Here is an 18,146-nt window from a genome sequence, read left to right on the forward strand (position 1 = left end):
GAGAGCATATGGATAGAGAAGAGAAGTGAGAGATGGGGATTGTTAGCATCAGCGACTGCGCTGAGGAAGAGGAGTCAGCCAGTGAGGTGGTCCATTTCCCACACTTGTTACATCCTCTTCTGTCTCTCACCGTTGCCTCCCCCGCTCCCCACCCCCCATCACAGATCTGCCCATCCTTGCGGTTCTGATGAGTCTCTCCCTCTGGCTGAGCCTTCTTGGTTCCTCTGGCTCATGGGATTAGTCTCTCCACCCTGTTTCTCTTTGCTGCCTCCTAGGACGGTACCCACTTGTTGAATGGAATCCAGACTGTAACAAATCTGTGTTTTCCTTTTCCCTGCTCCATAGACGGAACCGGGTGCTGCTGTAGGTCTCTACCTGGATTCACAGAATGGGAGAGTAGGATGGGAATGCTTAGGGCCCCCAGCATCAGAATCCAGAGAGAGAGCTGCCTGAGGCAGAGAGCGAGCGAGCGAGCGTCCCTGGAACATTTTTAAGACTAAAAGTCTCAACTATAGCTTTGTGACCTTTGGATAATGGTTGGTCATGTGATTTCTAGCAAAATTGGCACTGATTTTTCAAAAATTGTTTCATTCAGTGTTTATACATGTTGATTATAAAAGTTGGAAGCTCAAACTGGAAAATAGGGGAACCATGAAGAAAAAACAAATTACCCACTACTGTAATAGCCAGAGATAACCGCTACTGGTATTTTATTTAGTATATTTCCTTCCAGAATTTCTTTGTGTGCACACGTACACAGACACCATGCACACTTAACATTGTTGAGATCCTATGACACAGTATTATTACCAGGAGCGTTTGTGTATGTCCTTGGAAAGCCTTTGAAGTTAATTTTTAATGGCTACATGTTTTGTTAACTCCTGAGTCCAAAGTTTGAACATGTCCAAGGTTTCCGTTACATATTGCTCAAATGCATTTCTGGAAGTGTTAATTTATTCTTATGAAGGTGGCTGATGAGAGCCTTTTTGCTGACATTCCACATTGCCACGTATAGATCCTTGCGAAAATGACCGGTAGAAGCAAAGTTGCTCACTATTGTTTTGATTTCAGGTCGTTGGTTGCTGTTGATTTGCACATTTTTCATGTTTATAGGTTTTAGGTGCTTTGTCTGTGAATAATTATTCGTCTGTGACCTTTGATATTCTTCAGTGTTTTAAAAATATTTTACTCCAGGGGCAGTACTGGGTGGCTCAGTGGGTTAAATAAAGCCTCTGCCTTCGACTCGTGTCATGATCCCAGGGTCCTGGGATCGAGCCCCACATTGGGCTGTCTGCTCTGTGGAGATCCTGCTTCCCATCTCTTTCTCTTCCTGCCTCTCTGCCTACTTGTGATCTCTATCAAATAAATAAAATCTTTAAAAAAATGTTTACTCCAGTAAAAGCTACTAAAATAAAATTCATTCTCAAGGTCACAGTTTAATGAGTTTAGCAGTTGTATATCTTTATGTAACCCCTGCCATAGTCAATACGTAGAATACTTTCATGATCCTATAATTCTACTCTCGGCTCTTTGTAACCAACCCTTCCCTTCTCCGACCCTCAGCTCCAGCAACCACTGATGGTTCTCTGTCACTGTCACTATGGTTTTGGCTTTTCTAGGATTTTGTCATAAATGGAATCATACAGGTTGTACCCTTTTGTGTTGGACTACTTTCCTCATTTAACCGTGTTTTCAACATGCATCCATCCTGTTGCATATCCCAACATTTCTTTTTTTTTTTTTTTTAAGATTTTCTTTATTTATTTGACACAGAGAGAGAGATCACAAGTAGGCAGAGAGGGAGGGGGTAAACAGGCTTCCCGCTGAGCAAAGAGCCTGATGCGGGGCTCAATCCCAGGACCCTGAGATCATGACCTGAGCCGAAGGCAGCGGCTTAATCCGCTGAGCCACCCAGGAGCCCCTACATTTCTAATGGCCGAGGTGTGCTCCACCATATTTGTTTACCACAATTTGCTAATCCATTCACCAGTTGACAGACATTTGGGTTGTTTTCAGTTTGGGGTCATTAGGGAAGATACTATATAAACACTTACAATTCTTGGGGCTTATACATGTTTGTATTTCTCGTGGGTGAATACCTAATAATAAAATTGCTGGAGTCTAGGTTTGAGTGTATGTTTACATTTATGAGACACCATCAAACTGTTTTCTGAAGTAACTACTGTTTTTGCACTTCCATCAGTAACATGCAAGAATTCCAGATGCTTTACACCCTCCTTAATGCTTGGTATTACCACAATTCTTAATTTTACCCATTCTAGTAGTGTGTAGAGGTATTTCATTTCGTTTAATTTGCATTTTCCTGATGACTAACGATGTTGAGCCTATTTTCATGTGATTATTGACCATTCATGTATATTCTTTTAAAAAGTATATGTACAGGTCTTTTGTCCATTTTACTGGATTGTTCATTTCCCTATTATTGATTTGCAAAAGTTCTTTATATATCCTAGATGTGAGTTCTTCATTAGCTACATCTTTTCACATATTTACTCTCAGTGTGGCTTTTCTCTTTTCGTAGCTTTTTTTTGTATTTTGAAATACAAAAGTTTCTAATTTTGATGAAATATGTTTTCTCTACTTAAAAATTTGTTATGGGTAATTTTTATGGGAGATCCATTTATAGTCAATTTTTGTGTATAGTGTGAGGTAAGGGTGAAGATTCACTCTCTTTCTGTCTAGATATCCAGTTGTTCCAGCATCATTTGTTCAAAAGGCTGTCATTTCTCTGATGAACTACTTTGCACCTTTGCTGAAAATCAGTTGACTGTATAAGAGTGAATAGGTTTCTGGACTCTAGTCTCTTCTATTAATCTATAGGTTTATTCTCACATCAATACCACACTGTCTTGATTACTGTAGCTAAATTGTTAAGTCTTGAAATTAGGTTGTGCAAGTCCTCCAGACTTGTTCTTCTCTTTCAAAATTGTTGGACTATTCTAGAGTCTTTACCTTTCTCTACGTTTTAGAATCAGTTTCTCAATATTAAAAAAAAAAACACAAAAGCAAAGCCTGTTAGGAATTTGATTGTGAATACAGTGGGGAGAATTGCCACTTTAACCGTATTCAGTTTTCTACTCCATGAGCATGGTATATCTTCCCACTTACTTAGATGTTTAATTTACATTATATTTAGTAGTCATGTGTCCTTAAGCTCCTTTTGGTTCTGACACTCTCTCAGACTTCCCTTGTTTTTTCATGACCTTGCCAGTTTTAAGGATTATGGGTGAGATATTTTATAGAGGGTCTCTCAACTGGGATTTGACTGACTGGATTGGGACAATGTGTTCTTGGACACCACAGAGGTAAAGTACCATTCTTGTCACCTCAAACCAAGGGTGCATAGTATCAGTGTGACTTGTCACTACTGAGGTTGACCTTGATCATGTGGCTTAAGATAGTGTCCTTTTATTTTCAACCTATCTGTCTTTCGAGTAAATGTGCATTTTGGGGTGCCTGGGTGGCTCAGTTGGCTAAATGTCTGATTCTTGACTTGGGTTCAGGTCATGATCTCCACTAAGTGTGGATCCTGATGAACATTTTTTCTCTCCCCCTCCGACAGGCCCTCCCCCCACTACTGCTTGCACATGCTCTCTCTCGCTCTCCCTCTCTCAAAAAACAAAACAGTAAATGTGCCTTTTTTGTGAAACCACAAATTTGGATCTCTTTTTAAAAATCCAGTTGTGTTTAGTCCATTAATATTCAAAGTAATTACTGATGTATTTGGATTTGAGTCTCCTGTTTTTCCTTTTTGCTTGTTAGCTCTTTTTCTTCTTTTCAGATAATTGAATTTTTTTTGAGAATTCAGTTTTAATTTTCTTATGGTCTTTTAAGCTATACTTCTTTGTATAATTTTTCATGGGGATTATAGTGTACATCTTTACAACTCCCAACCGGTATACAATTAACGCTGTACCACTTCACATAAGATGTAGAACCTAGGGGCGCCTGGGTGGCTCAGTGGGTTAAGCCTCTGTCTTCGGCTCAGGTCATGATCTCAGGGTCCTGGGATCAAGCACCGTATCAGGCTCTCTGCTCGGGGGGGATGCTACTTTCCCCTCTCTCTCTGCCTACTTGTGATCTCTCTCACTCTGCCAAATAAATAAAATCTTTTAAAAAATGTAGAACCTATGTAAGCAATATGAATCTATATTCTGCCCTGTTCCTTTATACTGTAGGTATTATATGTGGTATACTTATCTATGTAATAAACTTCCCAAAACAATGTTATTTTCTTTATATAACTATGAATAAATTAAGAAGAGAAAAAGCAAGGGAAAAAAGTAGGCTTTGTATTTTTTCAAATATTTACCATTTCTGATACTTCATTCTTTTCTGAGGAGTTAATGTCTCCATCTACTATCATTTCCCTTCAGCCTGAAAAACTTCCTGCTAAAGATGGATTCCCTTAGCTTTCTTTTATTTAGAAATGTCTTCATTTATCCTTCATTTTTAAAGGATTTTTTCTTAGCTGGAAAATTCTTGGGTGATTTCTCTTCTTTCTGTACTTCATGATGTTGTTCCACTTCCTTTGGCTTCCATGGTTTTGGATGAGAAGTCATCTGTTAAATTGTTGCCCTCCTACATGTGATGAGTAATTTTTCTTTTGCTGCATTCAAGATTTACTCCTTGAATCTGACTGTGTAATGAGCCTTGACATGGCCTTTTTCATGCATGTTCTACTTGATTTTTATTGAACATCTTCAATCTGTAAATGGATATCTTTAATCAAATTTGGAGAAATTTTGACCGTTCTGTCTTCTGATACTCTTTTCTGCCCCATTCATTCTCTCCTCTCCGATTCTAATTGTATGTATGTCAGACTTTTCTGCCTAGTAATGTTCCATTTTCCTGTTTTGTAAAATATGTTCTATAGTTTTAGTTTATCTTTTCTTTTATCATTTTTATTTTTTAAGGCTTATTTATTTGAGAGAGAGAGAGAGTGTGTGTATGTGCTCAACATTTTGAATATTAAATTGTGAAGACTAAATTTTGTTACTATTTTTTCGATGAATGCCCTTTCTTTTGTCTTACAGGCAGTTATCTTGGTTGGACTCAAACTGCAAATTTTGTTTCTTGGGTGGCAGCTCTGATCTTAGTTCAGATATTTTGTGTTTGGCTAAGCAATACTGAGTAGGTTCAGAGCCAGTCAGAAATGTGGTAGGACAGAATTCGGGAATCCCTCTCTCGTTCCTTCTCTTCCAGGATTTCCTCTTTCTCTCTAGGGTTATGGCTCACCTGGGTTTTGTCTTCTAGTCTTCCAGAACATACCTTTCTTTTTTCTTATTTCTTTTTTCTTTTTTTTTTTTTTTTTAACTGATGTCCTTGCCACCCCTTGTGCTGCAGTGCCTAGCCTCAGGCTGAAAGCATTGAAAATACTCACAGCTCCTCTACTCTCTGTGTGGATTCCCTACCAGAATGTGCCCACTTCTGTTCACTCTGTAGTTGCCTTTGGTATTACACCTAGCACTTATTGTGAGTCTCGGCAGGGGAACTGGTCTACTAGGATCTTCCTGAGCTATCACTGGAAGAAGAAATCAAGTCTTAGTTTTCCTTATATTAATTTGTACAAGCACTTAATGTTTTAAGAAAATTAGCAATTTGTTATGCATATTTATGATAACTTTGCAAGTCTGTTGTTTAGCTCTTAAATTATTGTTTCAGTATTTCTGGTGTATGGAAATTTTTTATGTTGATGTTATTAACTAGGGAGGTTTGTGAACCCCCTCTTAAATACTGCTTAAAAACCCATTCTTATTCCAATACCAGGTGAATATACGCCTGGATTTTCCTTTTTTAATGGTCCAAGTGTTTACATTTCACTCCTTCATCTATTTTGAATTTATTTTGGTATAATGTATGGAGTGAAGATCTAATTTGATTTTTTCCCCCTAGAGAGTAAGGTAATTTCCTAAATGTACTATATGAAGCTTATTCTGCTTTTAATGGTGGGCACAGTGTTTCCACTATAAAAATTAATTTCTGACTTGCTGAAATTTATGGTGAAAAGAGATAGTTTTAACAAACTATCAAAATCATGGGCAAGGTGGGGAAGGCAGGCTGGGAAAAAATGATGAAACTTTGTTTTGTATGTAAACAGCTGAGCATTAGACCACTGTCACAGTGTACTTATTGATGTTGCCATGCATAGCTAATGAAAATCAGTCAATCAATGTCTCTCTTTCTCATGAACGCATACATGGTGCTAAGAGCAGAAGTAGAAGTAATAACCATTTATCAAGTGTTAGGTGCTATAATCACAATCATGATCAAGGACCTGTACAAATATTAAATACTAATAGTATTAATCCTTAGTGATAAATGCTGCAAAGGAAGGAGGCATAGTGCTTCTAGGCAAAGGCAAAGGGCCCTGGTTATGGAAATCAGAGAAGGCTTCCTTGAGAAAGTAATGAAAAAGTTGAACTTGAAAGTGGTGCAGAATTCACTAAAGCTTGGGAAGACTGGTGGGGAGTGTGGCAGTTGGCAAAGGAAGCAGCAAGCGTGAGGGACCTAGGACATGGAAAAGCATAACCCTTCAGAAGAGTTGAAGGGCCAGTATGGCCAGACGACCCTGTGCATATGTGTGTGTGTACACATGCATACTTGCAGTTTCTCACATGGCCCACATCTGATCCACACAGACCGAATTCCTTACAGCCACTAATTTTAGCCATCCAAGCAGGGTAATCTGTCTTGTGGTGTCTTCCACTTTTGCATCTCATAACTGTTGTTTTCGGATCTCAGCCCAAATTCTTTTTGCCACCCTGTTATGGAAGCTTGGATGATGCTTAGTGGCTAAGTCACATGGACAGTGGGGAAGGGAATGTGGTTGAACACCTGCTGGTGACCAGGACTGTGGGCGGGGATTTTTGATCTAGTAGCTTTCATCCTTAAAGCAACCCTCCCAGTAGATGATATTATTCTCATTTTATAGATGAGAAAAATAGAGAATCAGAAGAGTGAGCAACTTGCCTGACAAGGGTGAGGAATGAAGGAGCAGGGAGCTGCACTCTGGTCTTTCCAAGCTCCCATCGGGCTGCTTCCGCTGCCATCTTGTTATGCCAAAATCCCCGCACCCCGAGCCATGGGGCTACAGTAATGTTGCCAGTTTGCTTTTGAATAATTTTCCACTTACTTATTCTCGCTGAGATTTAAAATCTGTCCTAGTTTTCAACTGCTACCATCACAAAGTGCCACAAGCCTAGAGGAGAGATAGGGAGTTTGTTTCTTGCCTTTTCCAGCTTCTGGAGGCACCTGCGTTCCTGGGCACGTGGTCTCTCCTCCATCTGCTGTCTCTGCTTTGGCCCTTCTCCTGCCGTTGCATCTCCTGTCCTCGTATCTCCTGTCCTCACATCTTTTTCTGGCTGCAGCTGGGAGAAATGCTCCAATTTTAAGAACTCCTATGATTAGATTGGCCCACCTGGTTAAGCTGGGTGCCCTCCCGTGTCTGGGGCCACGCCTCTAATCACATCCACGGAGTCCTTTTTTGCCCTCTGAGGTCATACTCACAGATCCCAGCAGTTAGGATGTGGATGCCTTCCAGGTCTTTATTCTGCCTCCCAGAGTGACTGGGCTCTCCAAATAGTGACTTTGAAAGACTTAGTTCATGGACATGAGAATTTTAATCAAATCCCTTGTTTCTTCCTTCAATGTATGCTCCTGCTAAGGGAAAGCAGAGAAATGGAGATATAGAATCAGCTTGATTTTCCTTGCTTTCTGAAAGTCAATTTGTTGTACAATTTTACTAAATTGTTTTGTTTACCTTAGATTTGAAACTTCATATAAATTCATTGCTGCCATCTTCAATTTAATATTAAATATCTAATCCATGCAGCATTATAGAAAAAATGTTTAAAATAATATTTTTATTTTTTTAAATCCAGATTTGGACTTAAAACCACCAGCAAAATCAATTGGAAACAATTTCTAACATCGCTTTATGAGTCCCAGTGGATGGAAGTCAACAGTACAGTTCCCCTGACAAAAAGAAATAGGTATGTAAAAAAATAACAATAATACAAATAAAAGAACTAAATTTTGAAAGCACATTGAGATACCACATTACACCAGTTAAAATGGCAAAAATTAACAAGGCAGGAAACAACAAGTGTTGGAGAGGATGTGGAGAAAGGGGAACCCTCTTACACTGTTGATGGGAATGCAAGTTGGTGCAGCCACTTTGGAAAACAGTATGGAGGGTCCTCAAAAAGTTAAAAATAGAGCTACCCTATGGCCCAGCAATTGCACTACTGGGTATTTACCCCCAAAGATACAGATGTAGTGAAAAGAAGGGGCACATGCGCCCCAGTGTTCATAGCAGCAGTGTCCACAATAGCCAAACTGTGGAAGGAGCCGAGATGCCCTTCAACAGAGGAATGGACAAAGAAGATGTGGTTCATATATACAATAGAAGAGGACTCAGCCATCGGAAAGGGACTGGAGGAGGTTATGCTAAGTGAAATAAGTCAAGCAGAGAAAGACAATTATCATGTGGTTTCACTTATATGTGGAACATAAGGAATAGCAGGAAGGACATTAGGAGAAGGAAGGGAAAAATGAAGGGGGGCGGAATCAGAGGGGGAGACAAACCATGAGAGACTCCGGGAAACAAACTGAGGGTTTTAGAGGGGAGGGGGGTTGGGAGGATGGGTTAACCCAGTGATGGGTATTAAGGAGGACACGTACTGCATGGAGCACTGGGTATTATACGCAAACAACGTATCATGGGACACGACATCAAAACATCAAAAACTAATGATGTGTACTGTATGGTGACTAATGTAACATAATAAATTTTTTTAAAAAAGAACTAAATTTTAGTTATGCATATCAGAATCTATAAAATGTTAGAGAATATCTGAATTACTTTTTTGCCATTTTTTTGAAAGACAAATTCGTCTTCCTTGTATAATTATGAACTTTTTGTAGTGATTTGCAGTGTATCAATTGTTTCTCATACACTACTCTTACTTAAAATGGCCTTCAACTATAAGGTGAATATAATTATTATTTCAAGCTTCTAGATGAAAAAAATAACACTATCAGGGTCTTAAGTAGATCTTCTGCTTAGTGAGTGGAGGCAGAAGTAGAGCTGGAACGTTCAAGATAATGCACATCAACACTGCCAATGTTACACTGAGCTGTAAGTTGTAAAGTTGTGTATGAGCATGTTTGGTTAAGTGTTCTCTAGAAGGGAGCAACCCACGTTCACTTGTTCCCCAGCCCCTCTCTGCATTGTGCGGATAGTGTGCGTCAGGAATGTTATTTGCCTTGAGTTATTTCTGTTTTCATTCTAGTGTCTATTATAACCTCAGATTTCATGATCACATAAACTGTGACAGGGGCCAACCTGTAAAGAAAATACTTAATAATATGATATTTTAGAGTTTAGGCCTTTGCTCGAAGAAGTGTTTTGTTGGTGTTGGTGTGTATCCTGCCTTGATTGCCCTATGTGACTCTTAAAGAAAAATACAGGCTTTATCATCTCGGCACGTTCATCGAAAGCACTAGGCGCTATTGTAAAGCAAACTATACCACAGGGCTAAGTCCCATTTCACCAGGTCCTGTTCCTGTCTCAGGGATTTACAAATATTTGGTGAACTGCCCTGGTTACCAGCCTTCTAGGATTTAGAGTTCCCTCCCCGCCCCCTCCGTCCCCCACTCCATTCCTGGGATGCAACTTTCTGAGTTTATTTCTTAAGTGAAGTTACTTCTGGTTTGTTTGTTTGTTTTTAATGATTTTCTTATCTGAAAGATAGGGAAGAATTAAAATATGAGTTTTATTTACTTTGAAACAGTGATTCTCAATTGGGGGCAATCCCCACCCCCCAGGAGACCTTTAGCAATTTCACGAGACATTTTTGGTTGTCACAGCTGGGATGGGGGTGCTCCTGATATCCAGTGGGTGGAGACCAGGGGTGCCACTAAATATTCCACAGTGCGTGAGACAGTAGCCCCCCCCCCCAACACACACACCCCAAAGAAGTACAAAGAAGTACTCAGTGGTACTGTAGAAGGTAATAATTACTGCAGAAGCTTCTTCTCCTTCCCGTGCCAGTGATCTGTAGCAACACCAGGCTCCAGTGAGTCACATGAGTAACTCAGACTCAGGAATTCTGCTACTTTATGTGTCTCTTAGAGATGGTAGTAGGTGTGTGTGTTTATATGTTTTTGTACCACCGGGAAGAGCCAGGATGGCCATGTGGATGGAGCGATAAAATCCCCAACCGAATGTGAGAATCGTTCAGTTGATTCACTACCCTTCTTTATTTAGTGGGGAATGTCATCCTGTCTCACTGAACACTGAAAAGCAGAGGCCGGCCAGAGCATCTGTAGGTTGGTATCACGGGACCCTGCAGTCCCCTTCTGATCAGGGTGAAGTTGGCTTTGATCTCCAGGGACAGTGATCGTAGGCCTTCAAGAGCCCACGTCTGGGCTGGTGGCCCTGTGCTCAGGGCATGGATGGAAGAAGCAAGAAAGGGAGAGGGTCCGATAATGTAGGTGGCCATGGCCATTGTCAACAGAGAAGGGGAGCTTGTGAAGGTCGACATTCCCCTACTTTACCACGGGAAGCATGTGCCCTCAGTTATCATGTGGGTGAGCGTGCCTCAGCATGCTGCCCGCACCCACAGGGAAGTGATGGTCTCAGCAGTGATTGTGCTCTCTTTCCTGGCCACACGAGCGAGAGGGGAGGGGAGAGACAGAGCTAGAGGGAAAGAGAGAATCCCAAGCAGGCTCCATGCAGGGCTCAACCTCATAACAGTGAGATCATCACTTGAGCTGAAATCAAGAGTCAGATACCCAACTGACTGAGCCACCCGGGCGCCCCTGTCTGGACTCTTTTGAGACCAAAGGCACGGACTGGCAAGATGGCTGGCCACGGTCAGCCAGCCACGGTTAGTGGGCCACGGTTAGCTGGCCATGGTTAGGTGGTGTGGGAAGGGGGGAGTGACGGCACAGCAAGGCTAAGGGCTTTCACACCCTCTCCCTGGTCAGGCACCACGTCACCTGAGCAGCAGTGGGTCTGCACCACCACATGACACTTTCAGAAACTTCTTTCTGTTTTTCTCTTCATTCTTCTGTAGCATCACCTCCGGAAATCAATCTTGCAAGGAAGACATTGTCACAAAGTTGTCTAGACACGAGGCCTCCGGAAATCAATCTTGCAAGGAAGACATTGTCACAAAGTTGTCTAGACACGAAGATCACTGTACATCTTTGAAGAAAGCACTCCTGATGGCCAACACTGTAAGATTTTGAAACCCTTCTCTGGGGAAAACCTCAGTTTCTCAGAATGCGAACACTCAGAACAAGGCCAATAAAAACTGTATATTCATTCATATATCCAGCCAACAAACATTTTTTGAGCTCCTATTTTATGCTAGGAATTATTCCGAGTGCTTAGTGCATTAAGGCCGGACTTCAGGAGTTGAGTGTGTTTGGGGGGATCAGAGGACATACAGTGTGCTATACTGCAGGGAGGGAGATGTCAGGGGATGAGAACAGAGCTTGGCAAAGTCATTGAGGATGCAGTGACAGCCCATTGTTCCCTGTTTAATGAGTAATCCCAACCTGTTGGACCTTCCCCACCCCAGCCTAGACTGTGTGAGTTCATGACAATGTATAGCCCATCCCAGTAACATTTCCTTAGTTCCAAAGAGCCTCTTGCCTGATGTAATTATCCTGCAGAGAAGAGGCTAATTCATGAATTTGTAACTTGCTCGAAATGTTAGCTCCTCTCCCAATTTAATGTTTATTTTAGAAAGCAGCATTTGGATACTTTTGGCACGTGTGACATTTCCCACGTTTGTTATGTACTAAGTACATTCAATAACTGAATCTAGTCAGTCTGGAGGGGTCCAGTGACTTGCTTTGCCTCCGACTCAAGTAGGACCGCGTATAAAAGAGGAGGTAGTTGGCCTCAGCGGCAGTCTTCGTGTAGGATGGCCACAGGGTGGTTTTCTGGGGAGGAGGCCCCGTGGCCCAGACAGAGGTAGACCTCAAAAGTTCAAGGGTTTCTCTGTGCTGGCGATTCCTAGCCTCCGTCGAACCAGAATGCCGTTGCCTAGGGTTTCCAAGCATAGCGTAGACTCAGAGATTTGGGGTTCTATTTTCTATGGAGGCATTTCAGCTAGCCCTCCTGCTGTAATTAATCTTTAGACCTGTGTGACTTGGTCTCTTCTACTGAATGAACGATGAGATTGTGCGCTTACGACGTGCCGGGCACCGTCTCTGGTGATTTCCTTGTCTTCACTCACTTCAGCCTCCCGTCACCTCTGGGAGGAAGACACTCTACTGATCTCCATTTGATCCTCTCATTTTGCTCTTATTTGCCAAGGAAAGGGAGCATAAGTAGTAAGTACCCAGCCTGAGGCTCCCAGCTAGTGAGTGTTGCAGGCAGGGCGCAAACCAGCTGCTCAGGACAGGCCCGTGGTGCCCTGGGCTGAGCTGCCCGCATGTGTGCGGGCTGGGCCTCCTCTTAGAGATAAATGAAGGCTTTTGTGTTTACCCACCTCAGGACCTAGTGTGCTGTATTGAAGTAATTTAATTAAAAATAGTGAAATCTCATCTCCGTTAATGGAGGACTGTAATCAGACTAACCACTCCAAATATTGAACTATTTAACAGTCATTGATGTACTGTTCCGCAGACAGAACCGATCAGCAAACACGTCATGTGGGTGAGGAATGGAGGGCCTGTCCCGCGCTGGGCCAGGCCGTGGGCACTTAGACTGAGCACATACATGAGTAATGCAAAGTCCCTGCCAATGATGAGCTCACACTCTGGAGGGTCACAGAACAGCAGTGACCATCGGCTGCCCTAGAGTCGCAGAGTGCTTGGTTACCAAGTGGGACTCCCAACCCCTCCACTCCCCACCATGTACCTTGGTCTTGGGCACATTCTGGGACCTGGAAGGAGGAGAGCAGAGGGCGAGAGCCAGATGGAGGCAGGAGAAGGCATTTTTGCCTGGGTGCAGTGGACAATGGTGGGAAGCAGGTCTCTCTCCTGCTGTAGAGAGCGGTGTAGGACTATTACAGGAAAGACTGCTTTAGATCTGCTCCCACCATGCATCCCAAGTACGTGCTACCGCTGCACCTTGCCACCTTCCCTCTAGTGGACCCAGTCACCCCACCACTTACATTTAAACCTGGTGTGGCTCCCTTTCTACCCACCCAGAAACCATTTGTACCCTGCCTGTTCATCCAATATTACTCTCAGTGTTATTATCTGTAGCTCACATGGTATTCTAAATAGAAAGTCCAGAATAATCTTCCAGGAAGTATTAGAATTAATAATAGAATTTAGAAGGTCATTGGATACAAGATCAGTATTCAAAGATCAATATTATTTCTATAAACTACAGTAAGCAATTAGAAAAGGAATTCTTAAAATAAAATTTCCAACAGTATCTTTAAAAAAATCAAATAGCCTAGAAACATACCTGATAAAGGATGTGCAAACTCTCTGCATTGAAGACTACAAAGATTACTTACAGAAGTCATAATAATCCTTCACAATTTTTCAGAAAATATAGGACAAAGGAATGCTTCCCGATCATTCTCTGAGGCCAATATTACCCCGATACTGAAGCCAGACCACAAAGGGACCACAAGAAAAGAAAACCAAAGACCAGTATCCTTCACAAATACTGTTGTAAAAATTCTCAGCACAATATTATCAAACCAAATTCAGTGACATACAAAAAAGATTAAATGCTATGACCATGTGGGTTTTATCCCAGGATTGCATGTTTGGTTTGACTACCAAAAAATCAATTAATAGAGTACACAATATTAATCGAATTAAGGACAAAACCACATGATCTTCTTGATAGATATAGAAAAAGTATTTGAAAAATCCAACACTGTTTCATGATAGCAGTTTTCAACAAACCAAGAATAGCAGGGAAATTCCTTAAACTGATGAAAGGCATCTCCAGTGAACCCATAGCTAACGGCTAACCACAGCTAATGGTAAGAGACTGAACCCCCCAAATCATCAAAAACACAACAATGTCAGCCTTTGCTACTTCCATGCAACATTGTACTGTAGTTCTAGACAGTATAATCCTAAAAGAAATAAAAGGCATCCTGATTGGAAAGGAAAAAGTAAATTGTCTTTATTCACAGACAATGCGATATACGCACACAACCTTCTACAAATAATAAATGAGTTCATCAAGGTTGCAGGATAGAAGATCAATATGCAAAAGTCATTATATTTCTATAAACTAGCAATGAACAATCTGAACTTTAGAAAGCAATTCTACTCACAATAGCATCAAAAAGACTAAAATACCTAGTAATAATTTAACAAAAGTGCCAGACTTGTACACTGAAAATTACAAAACACTGTTAAATAAAATGTAAATACATGAGGAGACATTCTGTATTCATGGATTGGAAGACTTGATCTTATTAAGATGGCCGTTCTCTCCAAATTGATCTATAGATTAAGTGCTGCAAACCCCATTAAAATGCCAACTGGCTTTTTTTGCAGAAACAAAAACTGATCTGAAAATTCATATGGAAATGCAAAGGTTGCTGAATAGCCAAAACCAATCTTGGAAAAGAAGAATGAAGTTAGAGCACTTAACCTTCCAGATTTTGAATCTTAGTACAGAGCTGTGGTCTGAGGACAGTGTGGCACTGGCACAAGGAGAGACATATTGACGGATGGAACTGAGGGTCCAGAAATAAGTGCTGACAATCACAGTTAGTTCATCTTTTACAGGATCATTGGGGGAACAGGTCATCTTTCCAACGAATGGTGTTGAGACAACTGGATATTCATTTGCAAAAAGATGAACTACCTTACCCCATACATAAAAATGACCTAAAAATGGGTCATAAACCTAAATATAAGTTAAAATAGCAAGACATATGCATAAATCTCTGTGGCCTGGAGGCAAGGATGTCTTAGATATGACCCTAAAATCATCATCTATAAAAGGGGGGGAAAAGCCCCATAAATTGAACTTCTCAAAATTAAAAATTTGGGCTTCAAAAGATAAGCCATGCTCTGGGAGAAAATAGATACAAATGATATATCCGGTAAAGGACTTGCATGTAGACTACATGAGAACTCTCAGAACTCAGGAGGAGGATAGCCCAGTGTAAAAAAGGGGCAAAACATTTGAATCGACGTTTCAACAAAGACGACAAGTGAATGGCCAGCGAGCACATGAAAAGATGGTCAATGTCGTGAGACATCAGGGAAATGCCAACCAGAAGCGCCCTGAGACTTTCAGCTCTGGGAGGACAATAAACAGCCCACACGGTAGTATGACAAGGATGTGGAGATGGAACACGCGAGCGCCCTCGTGCGGGGGGGACTGTGAAGTGCTGCAGGTGCCATTGAAACAACAACTTGGTCCCTTCTTTAAAATTTAAACAAATGCACCACGTGACCCAGCAATTCCTCTCATAGGTAGCTGCCCAAGAGAAGTAAAAACACATGTCTACACACAAAGACTTGCGTGCATATGTTCATATCGACGTGATTCATAATCTCCAAACTGGAAATGACCCAAGCGCTTACCCACTTGTGGTAAGATAAACAAAATGCGGCATCGCTTCTTGGCCTTTTGGCTAAGATCAAGTGTAACAAAATGCGGCATCTCCATACAGTGGAATAATAACAAGGATAAAAAAGAACAAAATACTGATCTGTGATACATCCTGGTGAACCTCAGAAATGTTATGCTAAGCTTTCACGGCTTCAGCTTCCATGCAGCGGCAAATGCATACTGATGCCTATAGTGTATGCTTCTGTTTACCTGAAATATGTAGGATAAAGCAAATACAGAGGGACAGCAAATGCAAGCTACCTTAGGTTGAGGAAACGGACATGAGGTTTCTTTTGAGATGATGGAAAGTTCTGGAAGCAGATGGTGATGGTCGCATGATGCCATAAATTTATTAAGAATCATAATTTTTCTACTTGGACATTAAAAACTTGATGGTCACTCCCAAACCAAAAAAGCAAGCAGGTGTATATCCTCTAAATTATTTTATTTTCCCTAAGACAACCTTAATTCCTATTTTGATTTTGGATCCCAAAGTAACAGCTGACGTTCATACACTGCTTTATGACTTAGCCCCATTGTCACATTAATAGTCCCAGTGTCTCTCTGTGAGGGAGGTAGAGGTTCTTTATTTCCCCTGTTTTTCCAGTAAATAGTCTTTTTATTTTGATATTAATTTGCTTATTGGTAATTTTTTATTCTGGGGGAAGAATTTGCCTCACAGTATTTTGCTTATAATATGTTTTCTTTATGCAGCATGGCTGAAATTTTTCTTGCTAAGTAATTGTCCATTTATGTAATGGATGAGGTTGGTGGGAGTGAAAATAAGCATAATTAATATTTTTAGTAAATTGGCAAGTCGTAATTGAATTGCCGGGAAGTGGTGTGCCCTTTGCTGCTGAGCCCCATAGCCCTCAGGTGGGGTTGGGGCGGGAGGAGCTGTGACAGCCAGCTCTTAGCCTGTCTAGAGGTGGCGGTCAGCCTGTGCCCGCAAGATTGGCCTCTTTCCTCACTTGGGGCCATCTTCCGCCTACATCCCGATAGACGAACATTGTGGGAACAGCCCCTGGGGAGTTCCAGCATCCCCCTGGCACAGCCACCCAATACCCTGCTCTTGTCTCCCAGTGTTATCTAGTGACCACCGCCCAAGGGACTCTTGCTTCATCATGATTCTGTTGGGCCAGAGTTCACTCTATTCAACGATGTTTAGTATATATAATGCTTTCTCTTCCCTTTTCCTTTTTTTAAAAAAAATTCTCTTATATGCACTTCATGCTCAGAAACCCGATGGACGGATAATCGGGGAAGAATTGCGACGTCTTCTAAATTGCATGGTTGTAAAAATCAGTGATTCAGAATTCAAAGAACTGATGCAAACACTTGACCCTGGGCACACTGGATGGGTAAATATCTACACGCTTATCGAACAGCTTGAAGAGAGCCCTAAGGTGAGTTTTATGACAACTCCGTGTTTGATTTTCTGTTGATGGTGGGAAACTTAAGTATTCTTAGTGAAATAGAGGCGATAGCTGAAATAGTCTTAAATAAAGGACTTCCTGTTCTTCAGCTGGGTTAATTTTCATTTTTTAGGAAGATTTATTTATTTGAGAGAGAGAAAGCATGCGCACGTGTGCGTACACAGGGGGAGGGGCAGAAGGCGAAAGAGAGAATCTCAGGCAGACACTGCACTGAGTGCGGAGCCTGATGCAGGGCTCAATCTCACAACCCTGAGATTGAGAGCCAAAATCGAGAGTCAAAGTCCAGAATCCCATGCTTAACAGACTGAGCCGCCCAGGTGCCTCTAATTTTCATTTCAAGTAAGAGTTAACTGTTTAAGTTGTTTGATGTTAATTCTCAGTATCTAAATCTTGTTAAAGAGTGATATTTGGCATTTCCGGAAACCCCTCCTGGGCTGAGAGCCCCTAAGTGTGCAGGACGTATCTTCTTTCCGCAGCGTGCTGGTGGCGCCCCTCCTGCAATTCCATGTCTCGCATGGGAATGTTTGAGAATGACACCTCTGGTTCTCATTAATATTTTCAGAGTTTTTCTGTTAGTTCCCCATTTTAAAAAATAACTGCTTATTGCCTTTGGTGATCCATACTTGCTTTTTGAAAAGTTGACAGAGTTTTATTATTAGAAATGCTTTTATAACTTTAGTAGTGATTAGCACTTGAATATTTTAAGAACTTGAAAAAAATTAGATTAGTGTCATGTAATGTATGCGATAGGCATGAACAGATTCTTTTTGAAATGTTTGTTATAGGCTTCCTTTAGCAGGTACGAATTCGTTTTTCAATCCTAATACTAGGATTTCCTGAGCACCCCCCTTGGGCAATTTGGTGACCACATCCTAAACCAATGTCATTTGGTCCTTCTCGAACCCTAATTCAAAAGAAAGTCCCAGGGCCCTCACACACAGAAAAGAATAATTGTACCTTATCCTGAACTCTGTTGTGTTAGCTCCTGAGAACTATGACCTCTGGCCATCACAGCAACCCTGCACACAATTATCCTTTTTCTCCAGAGACAAAAAACAGACATGTAAACAATCTGCTCTCGTGACAAGTGGCACGATCTTTGCTTAATACAAACCATATCC

At 41.4% G+C, this 18,146-nt stretch overlaps 1 protein-coding gene across 3 annotated transcripts in view; it reads left to right on the forward strand.

Moving 5' to 3' along the window:
• The window catches only part of EFCAB6 (EF-hand calcium binding domain 6), a 229,542-nt gene that overhangs the window by 97,863 nt on the left and 113,533 nt on the right, over nt 1–18,146 (forward strand). For all 3 annotated transcript variants that reach the window (XM_044227789.1, XM_044227791.1, XM_044227790.1), the window contains exons 12-14: nt 7,905–8,015; nt 11,106–11,268; nt 16,828–16,995. In XM_044227789.1, the coding sequence (XP_044083724.1) occupies nt 7,905–8,015; nt 11,106–11,268; nt 16,828–16,995 (442 nt within the window). The remainder of the gene's footprint in view (nt 1–7,904; nt 8,016–11,105; nt 11,269–16,827; nt 16,996–18,146) is intronic.

The sequence above is a fragment of the Neovison vison genome, chromosome 12, assembly GCF_020171115.1.
Source record: "Neovison vison isolate M4711 chromosome 12, ASM_NN_V1, whole genome shotgun sequence".
Taxonomy (NCBI): Eukaryota; Metazoa; Chordata; class Mammalia; order Carnivora; family Mustelidae; genus Neogale; species Neogale vison.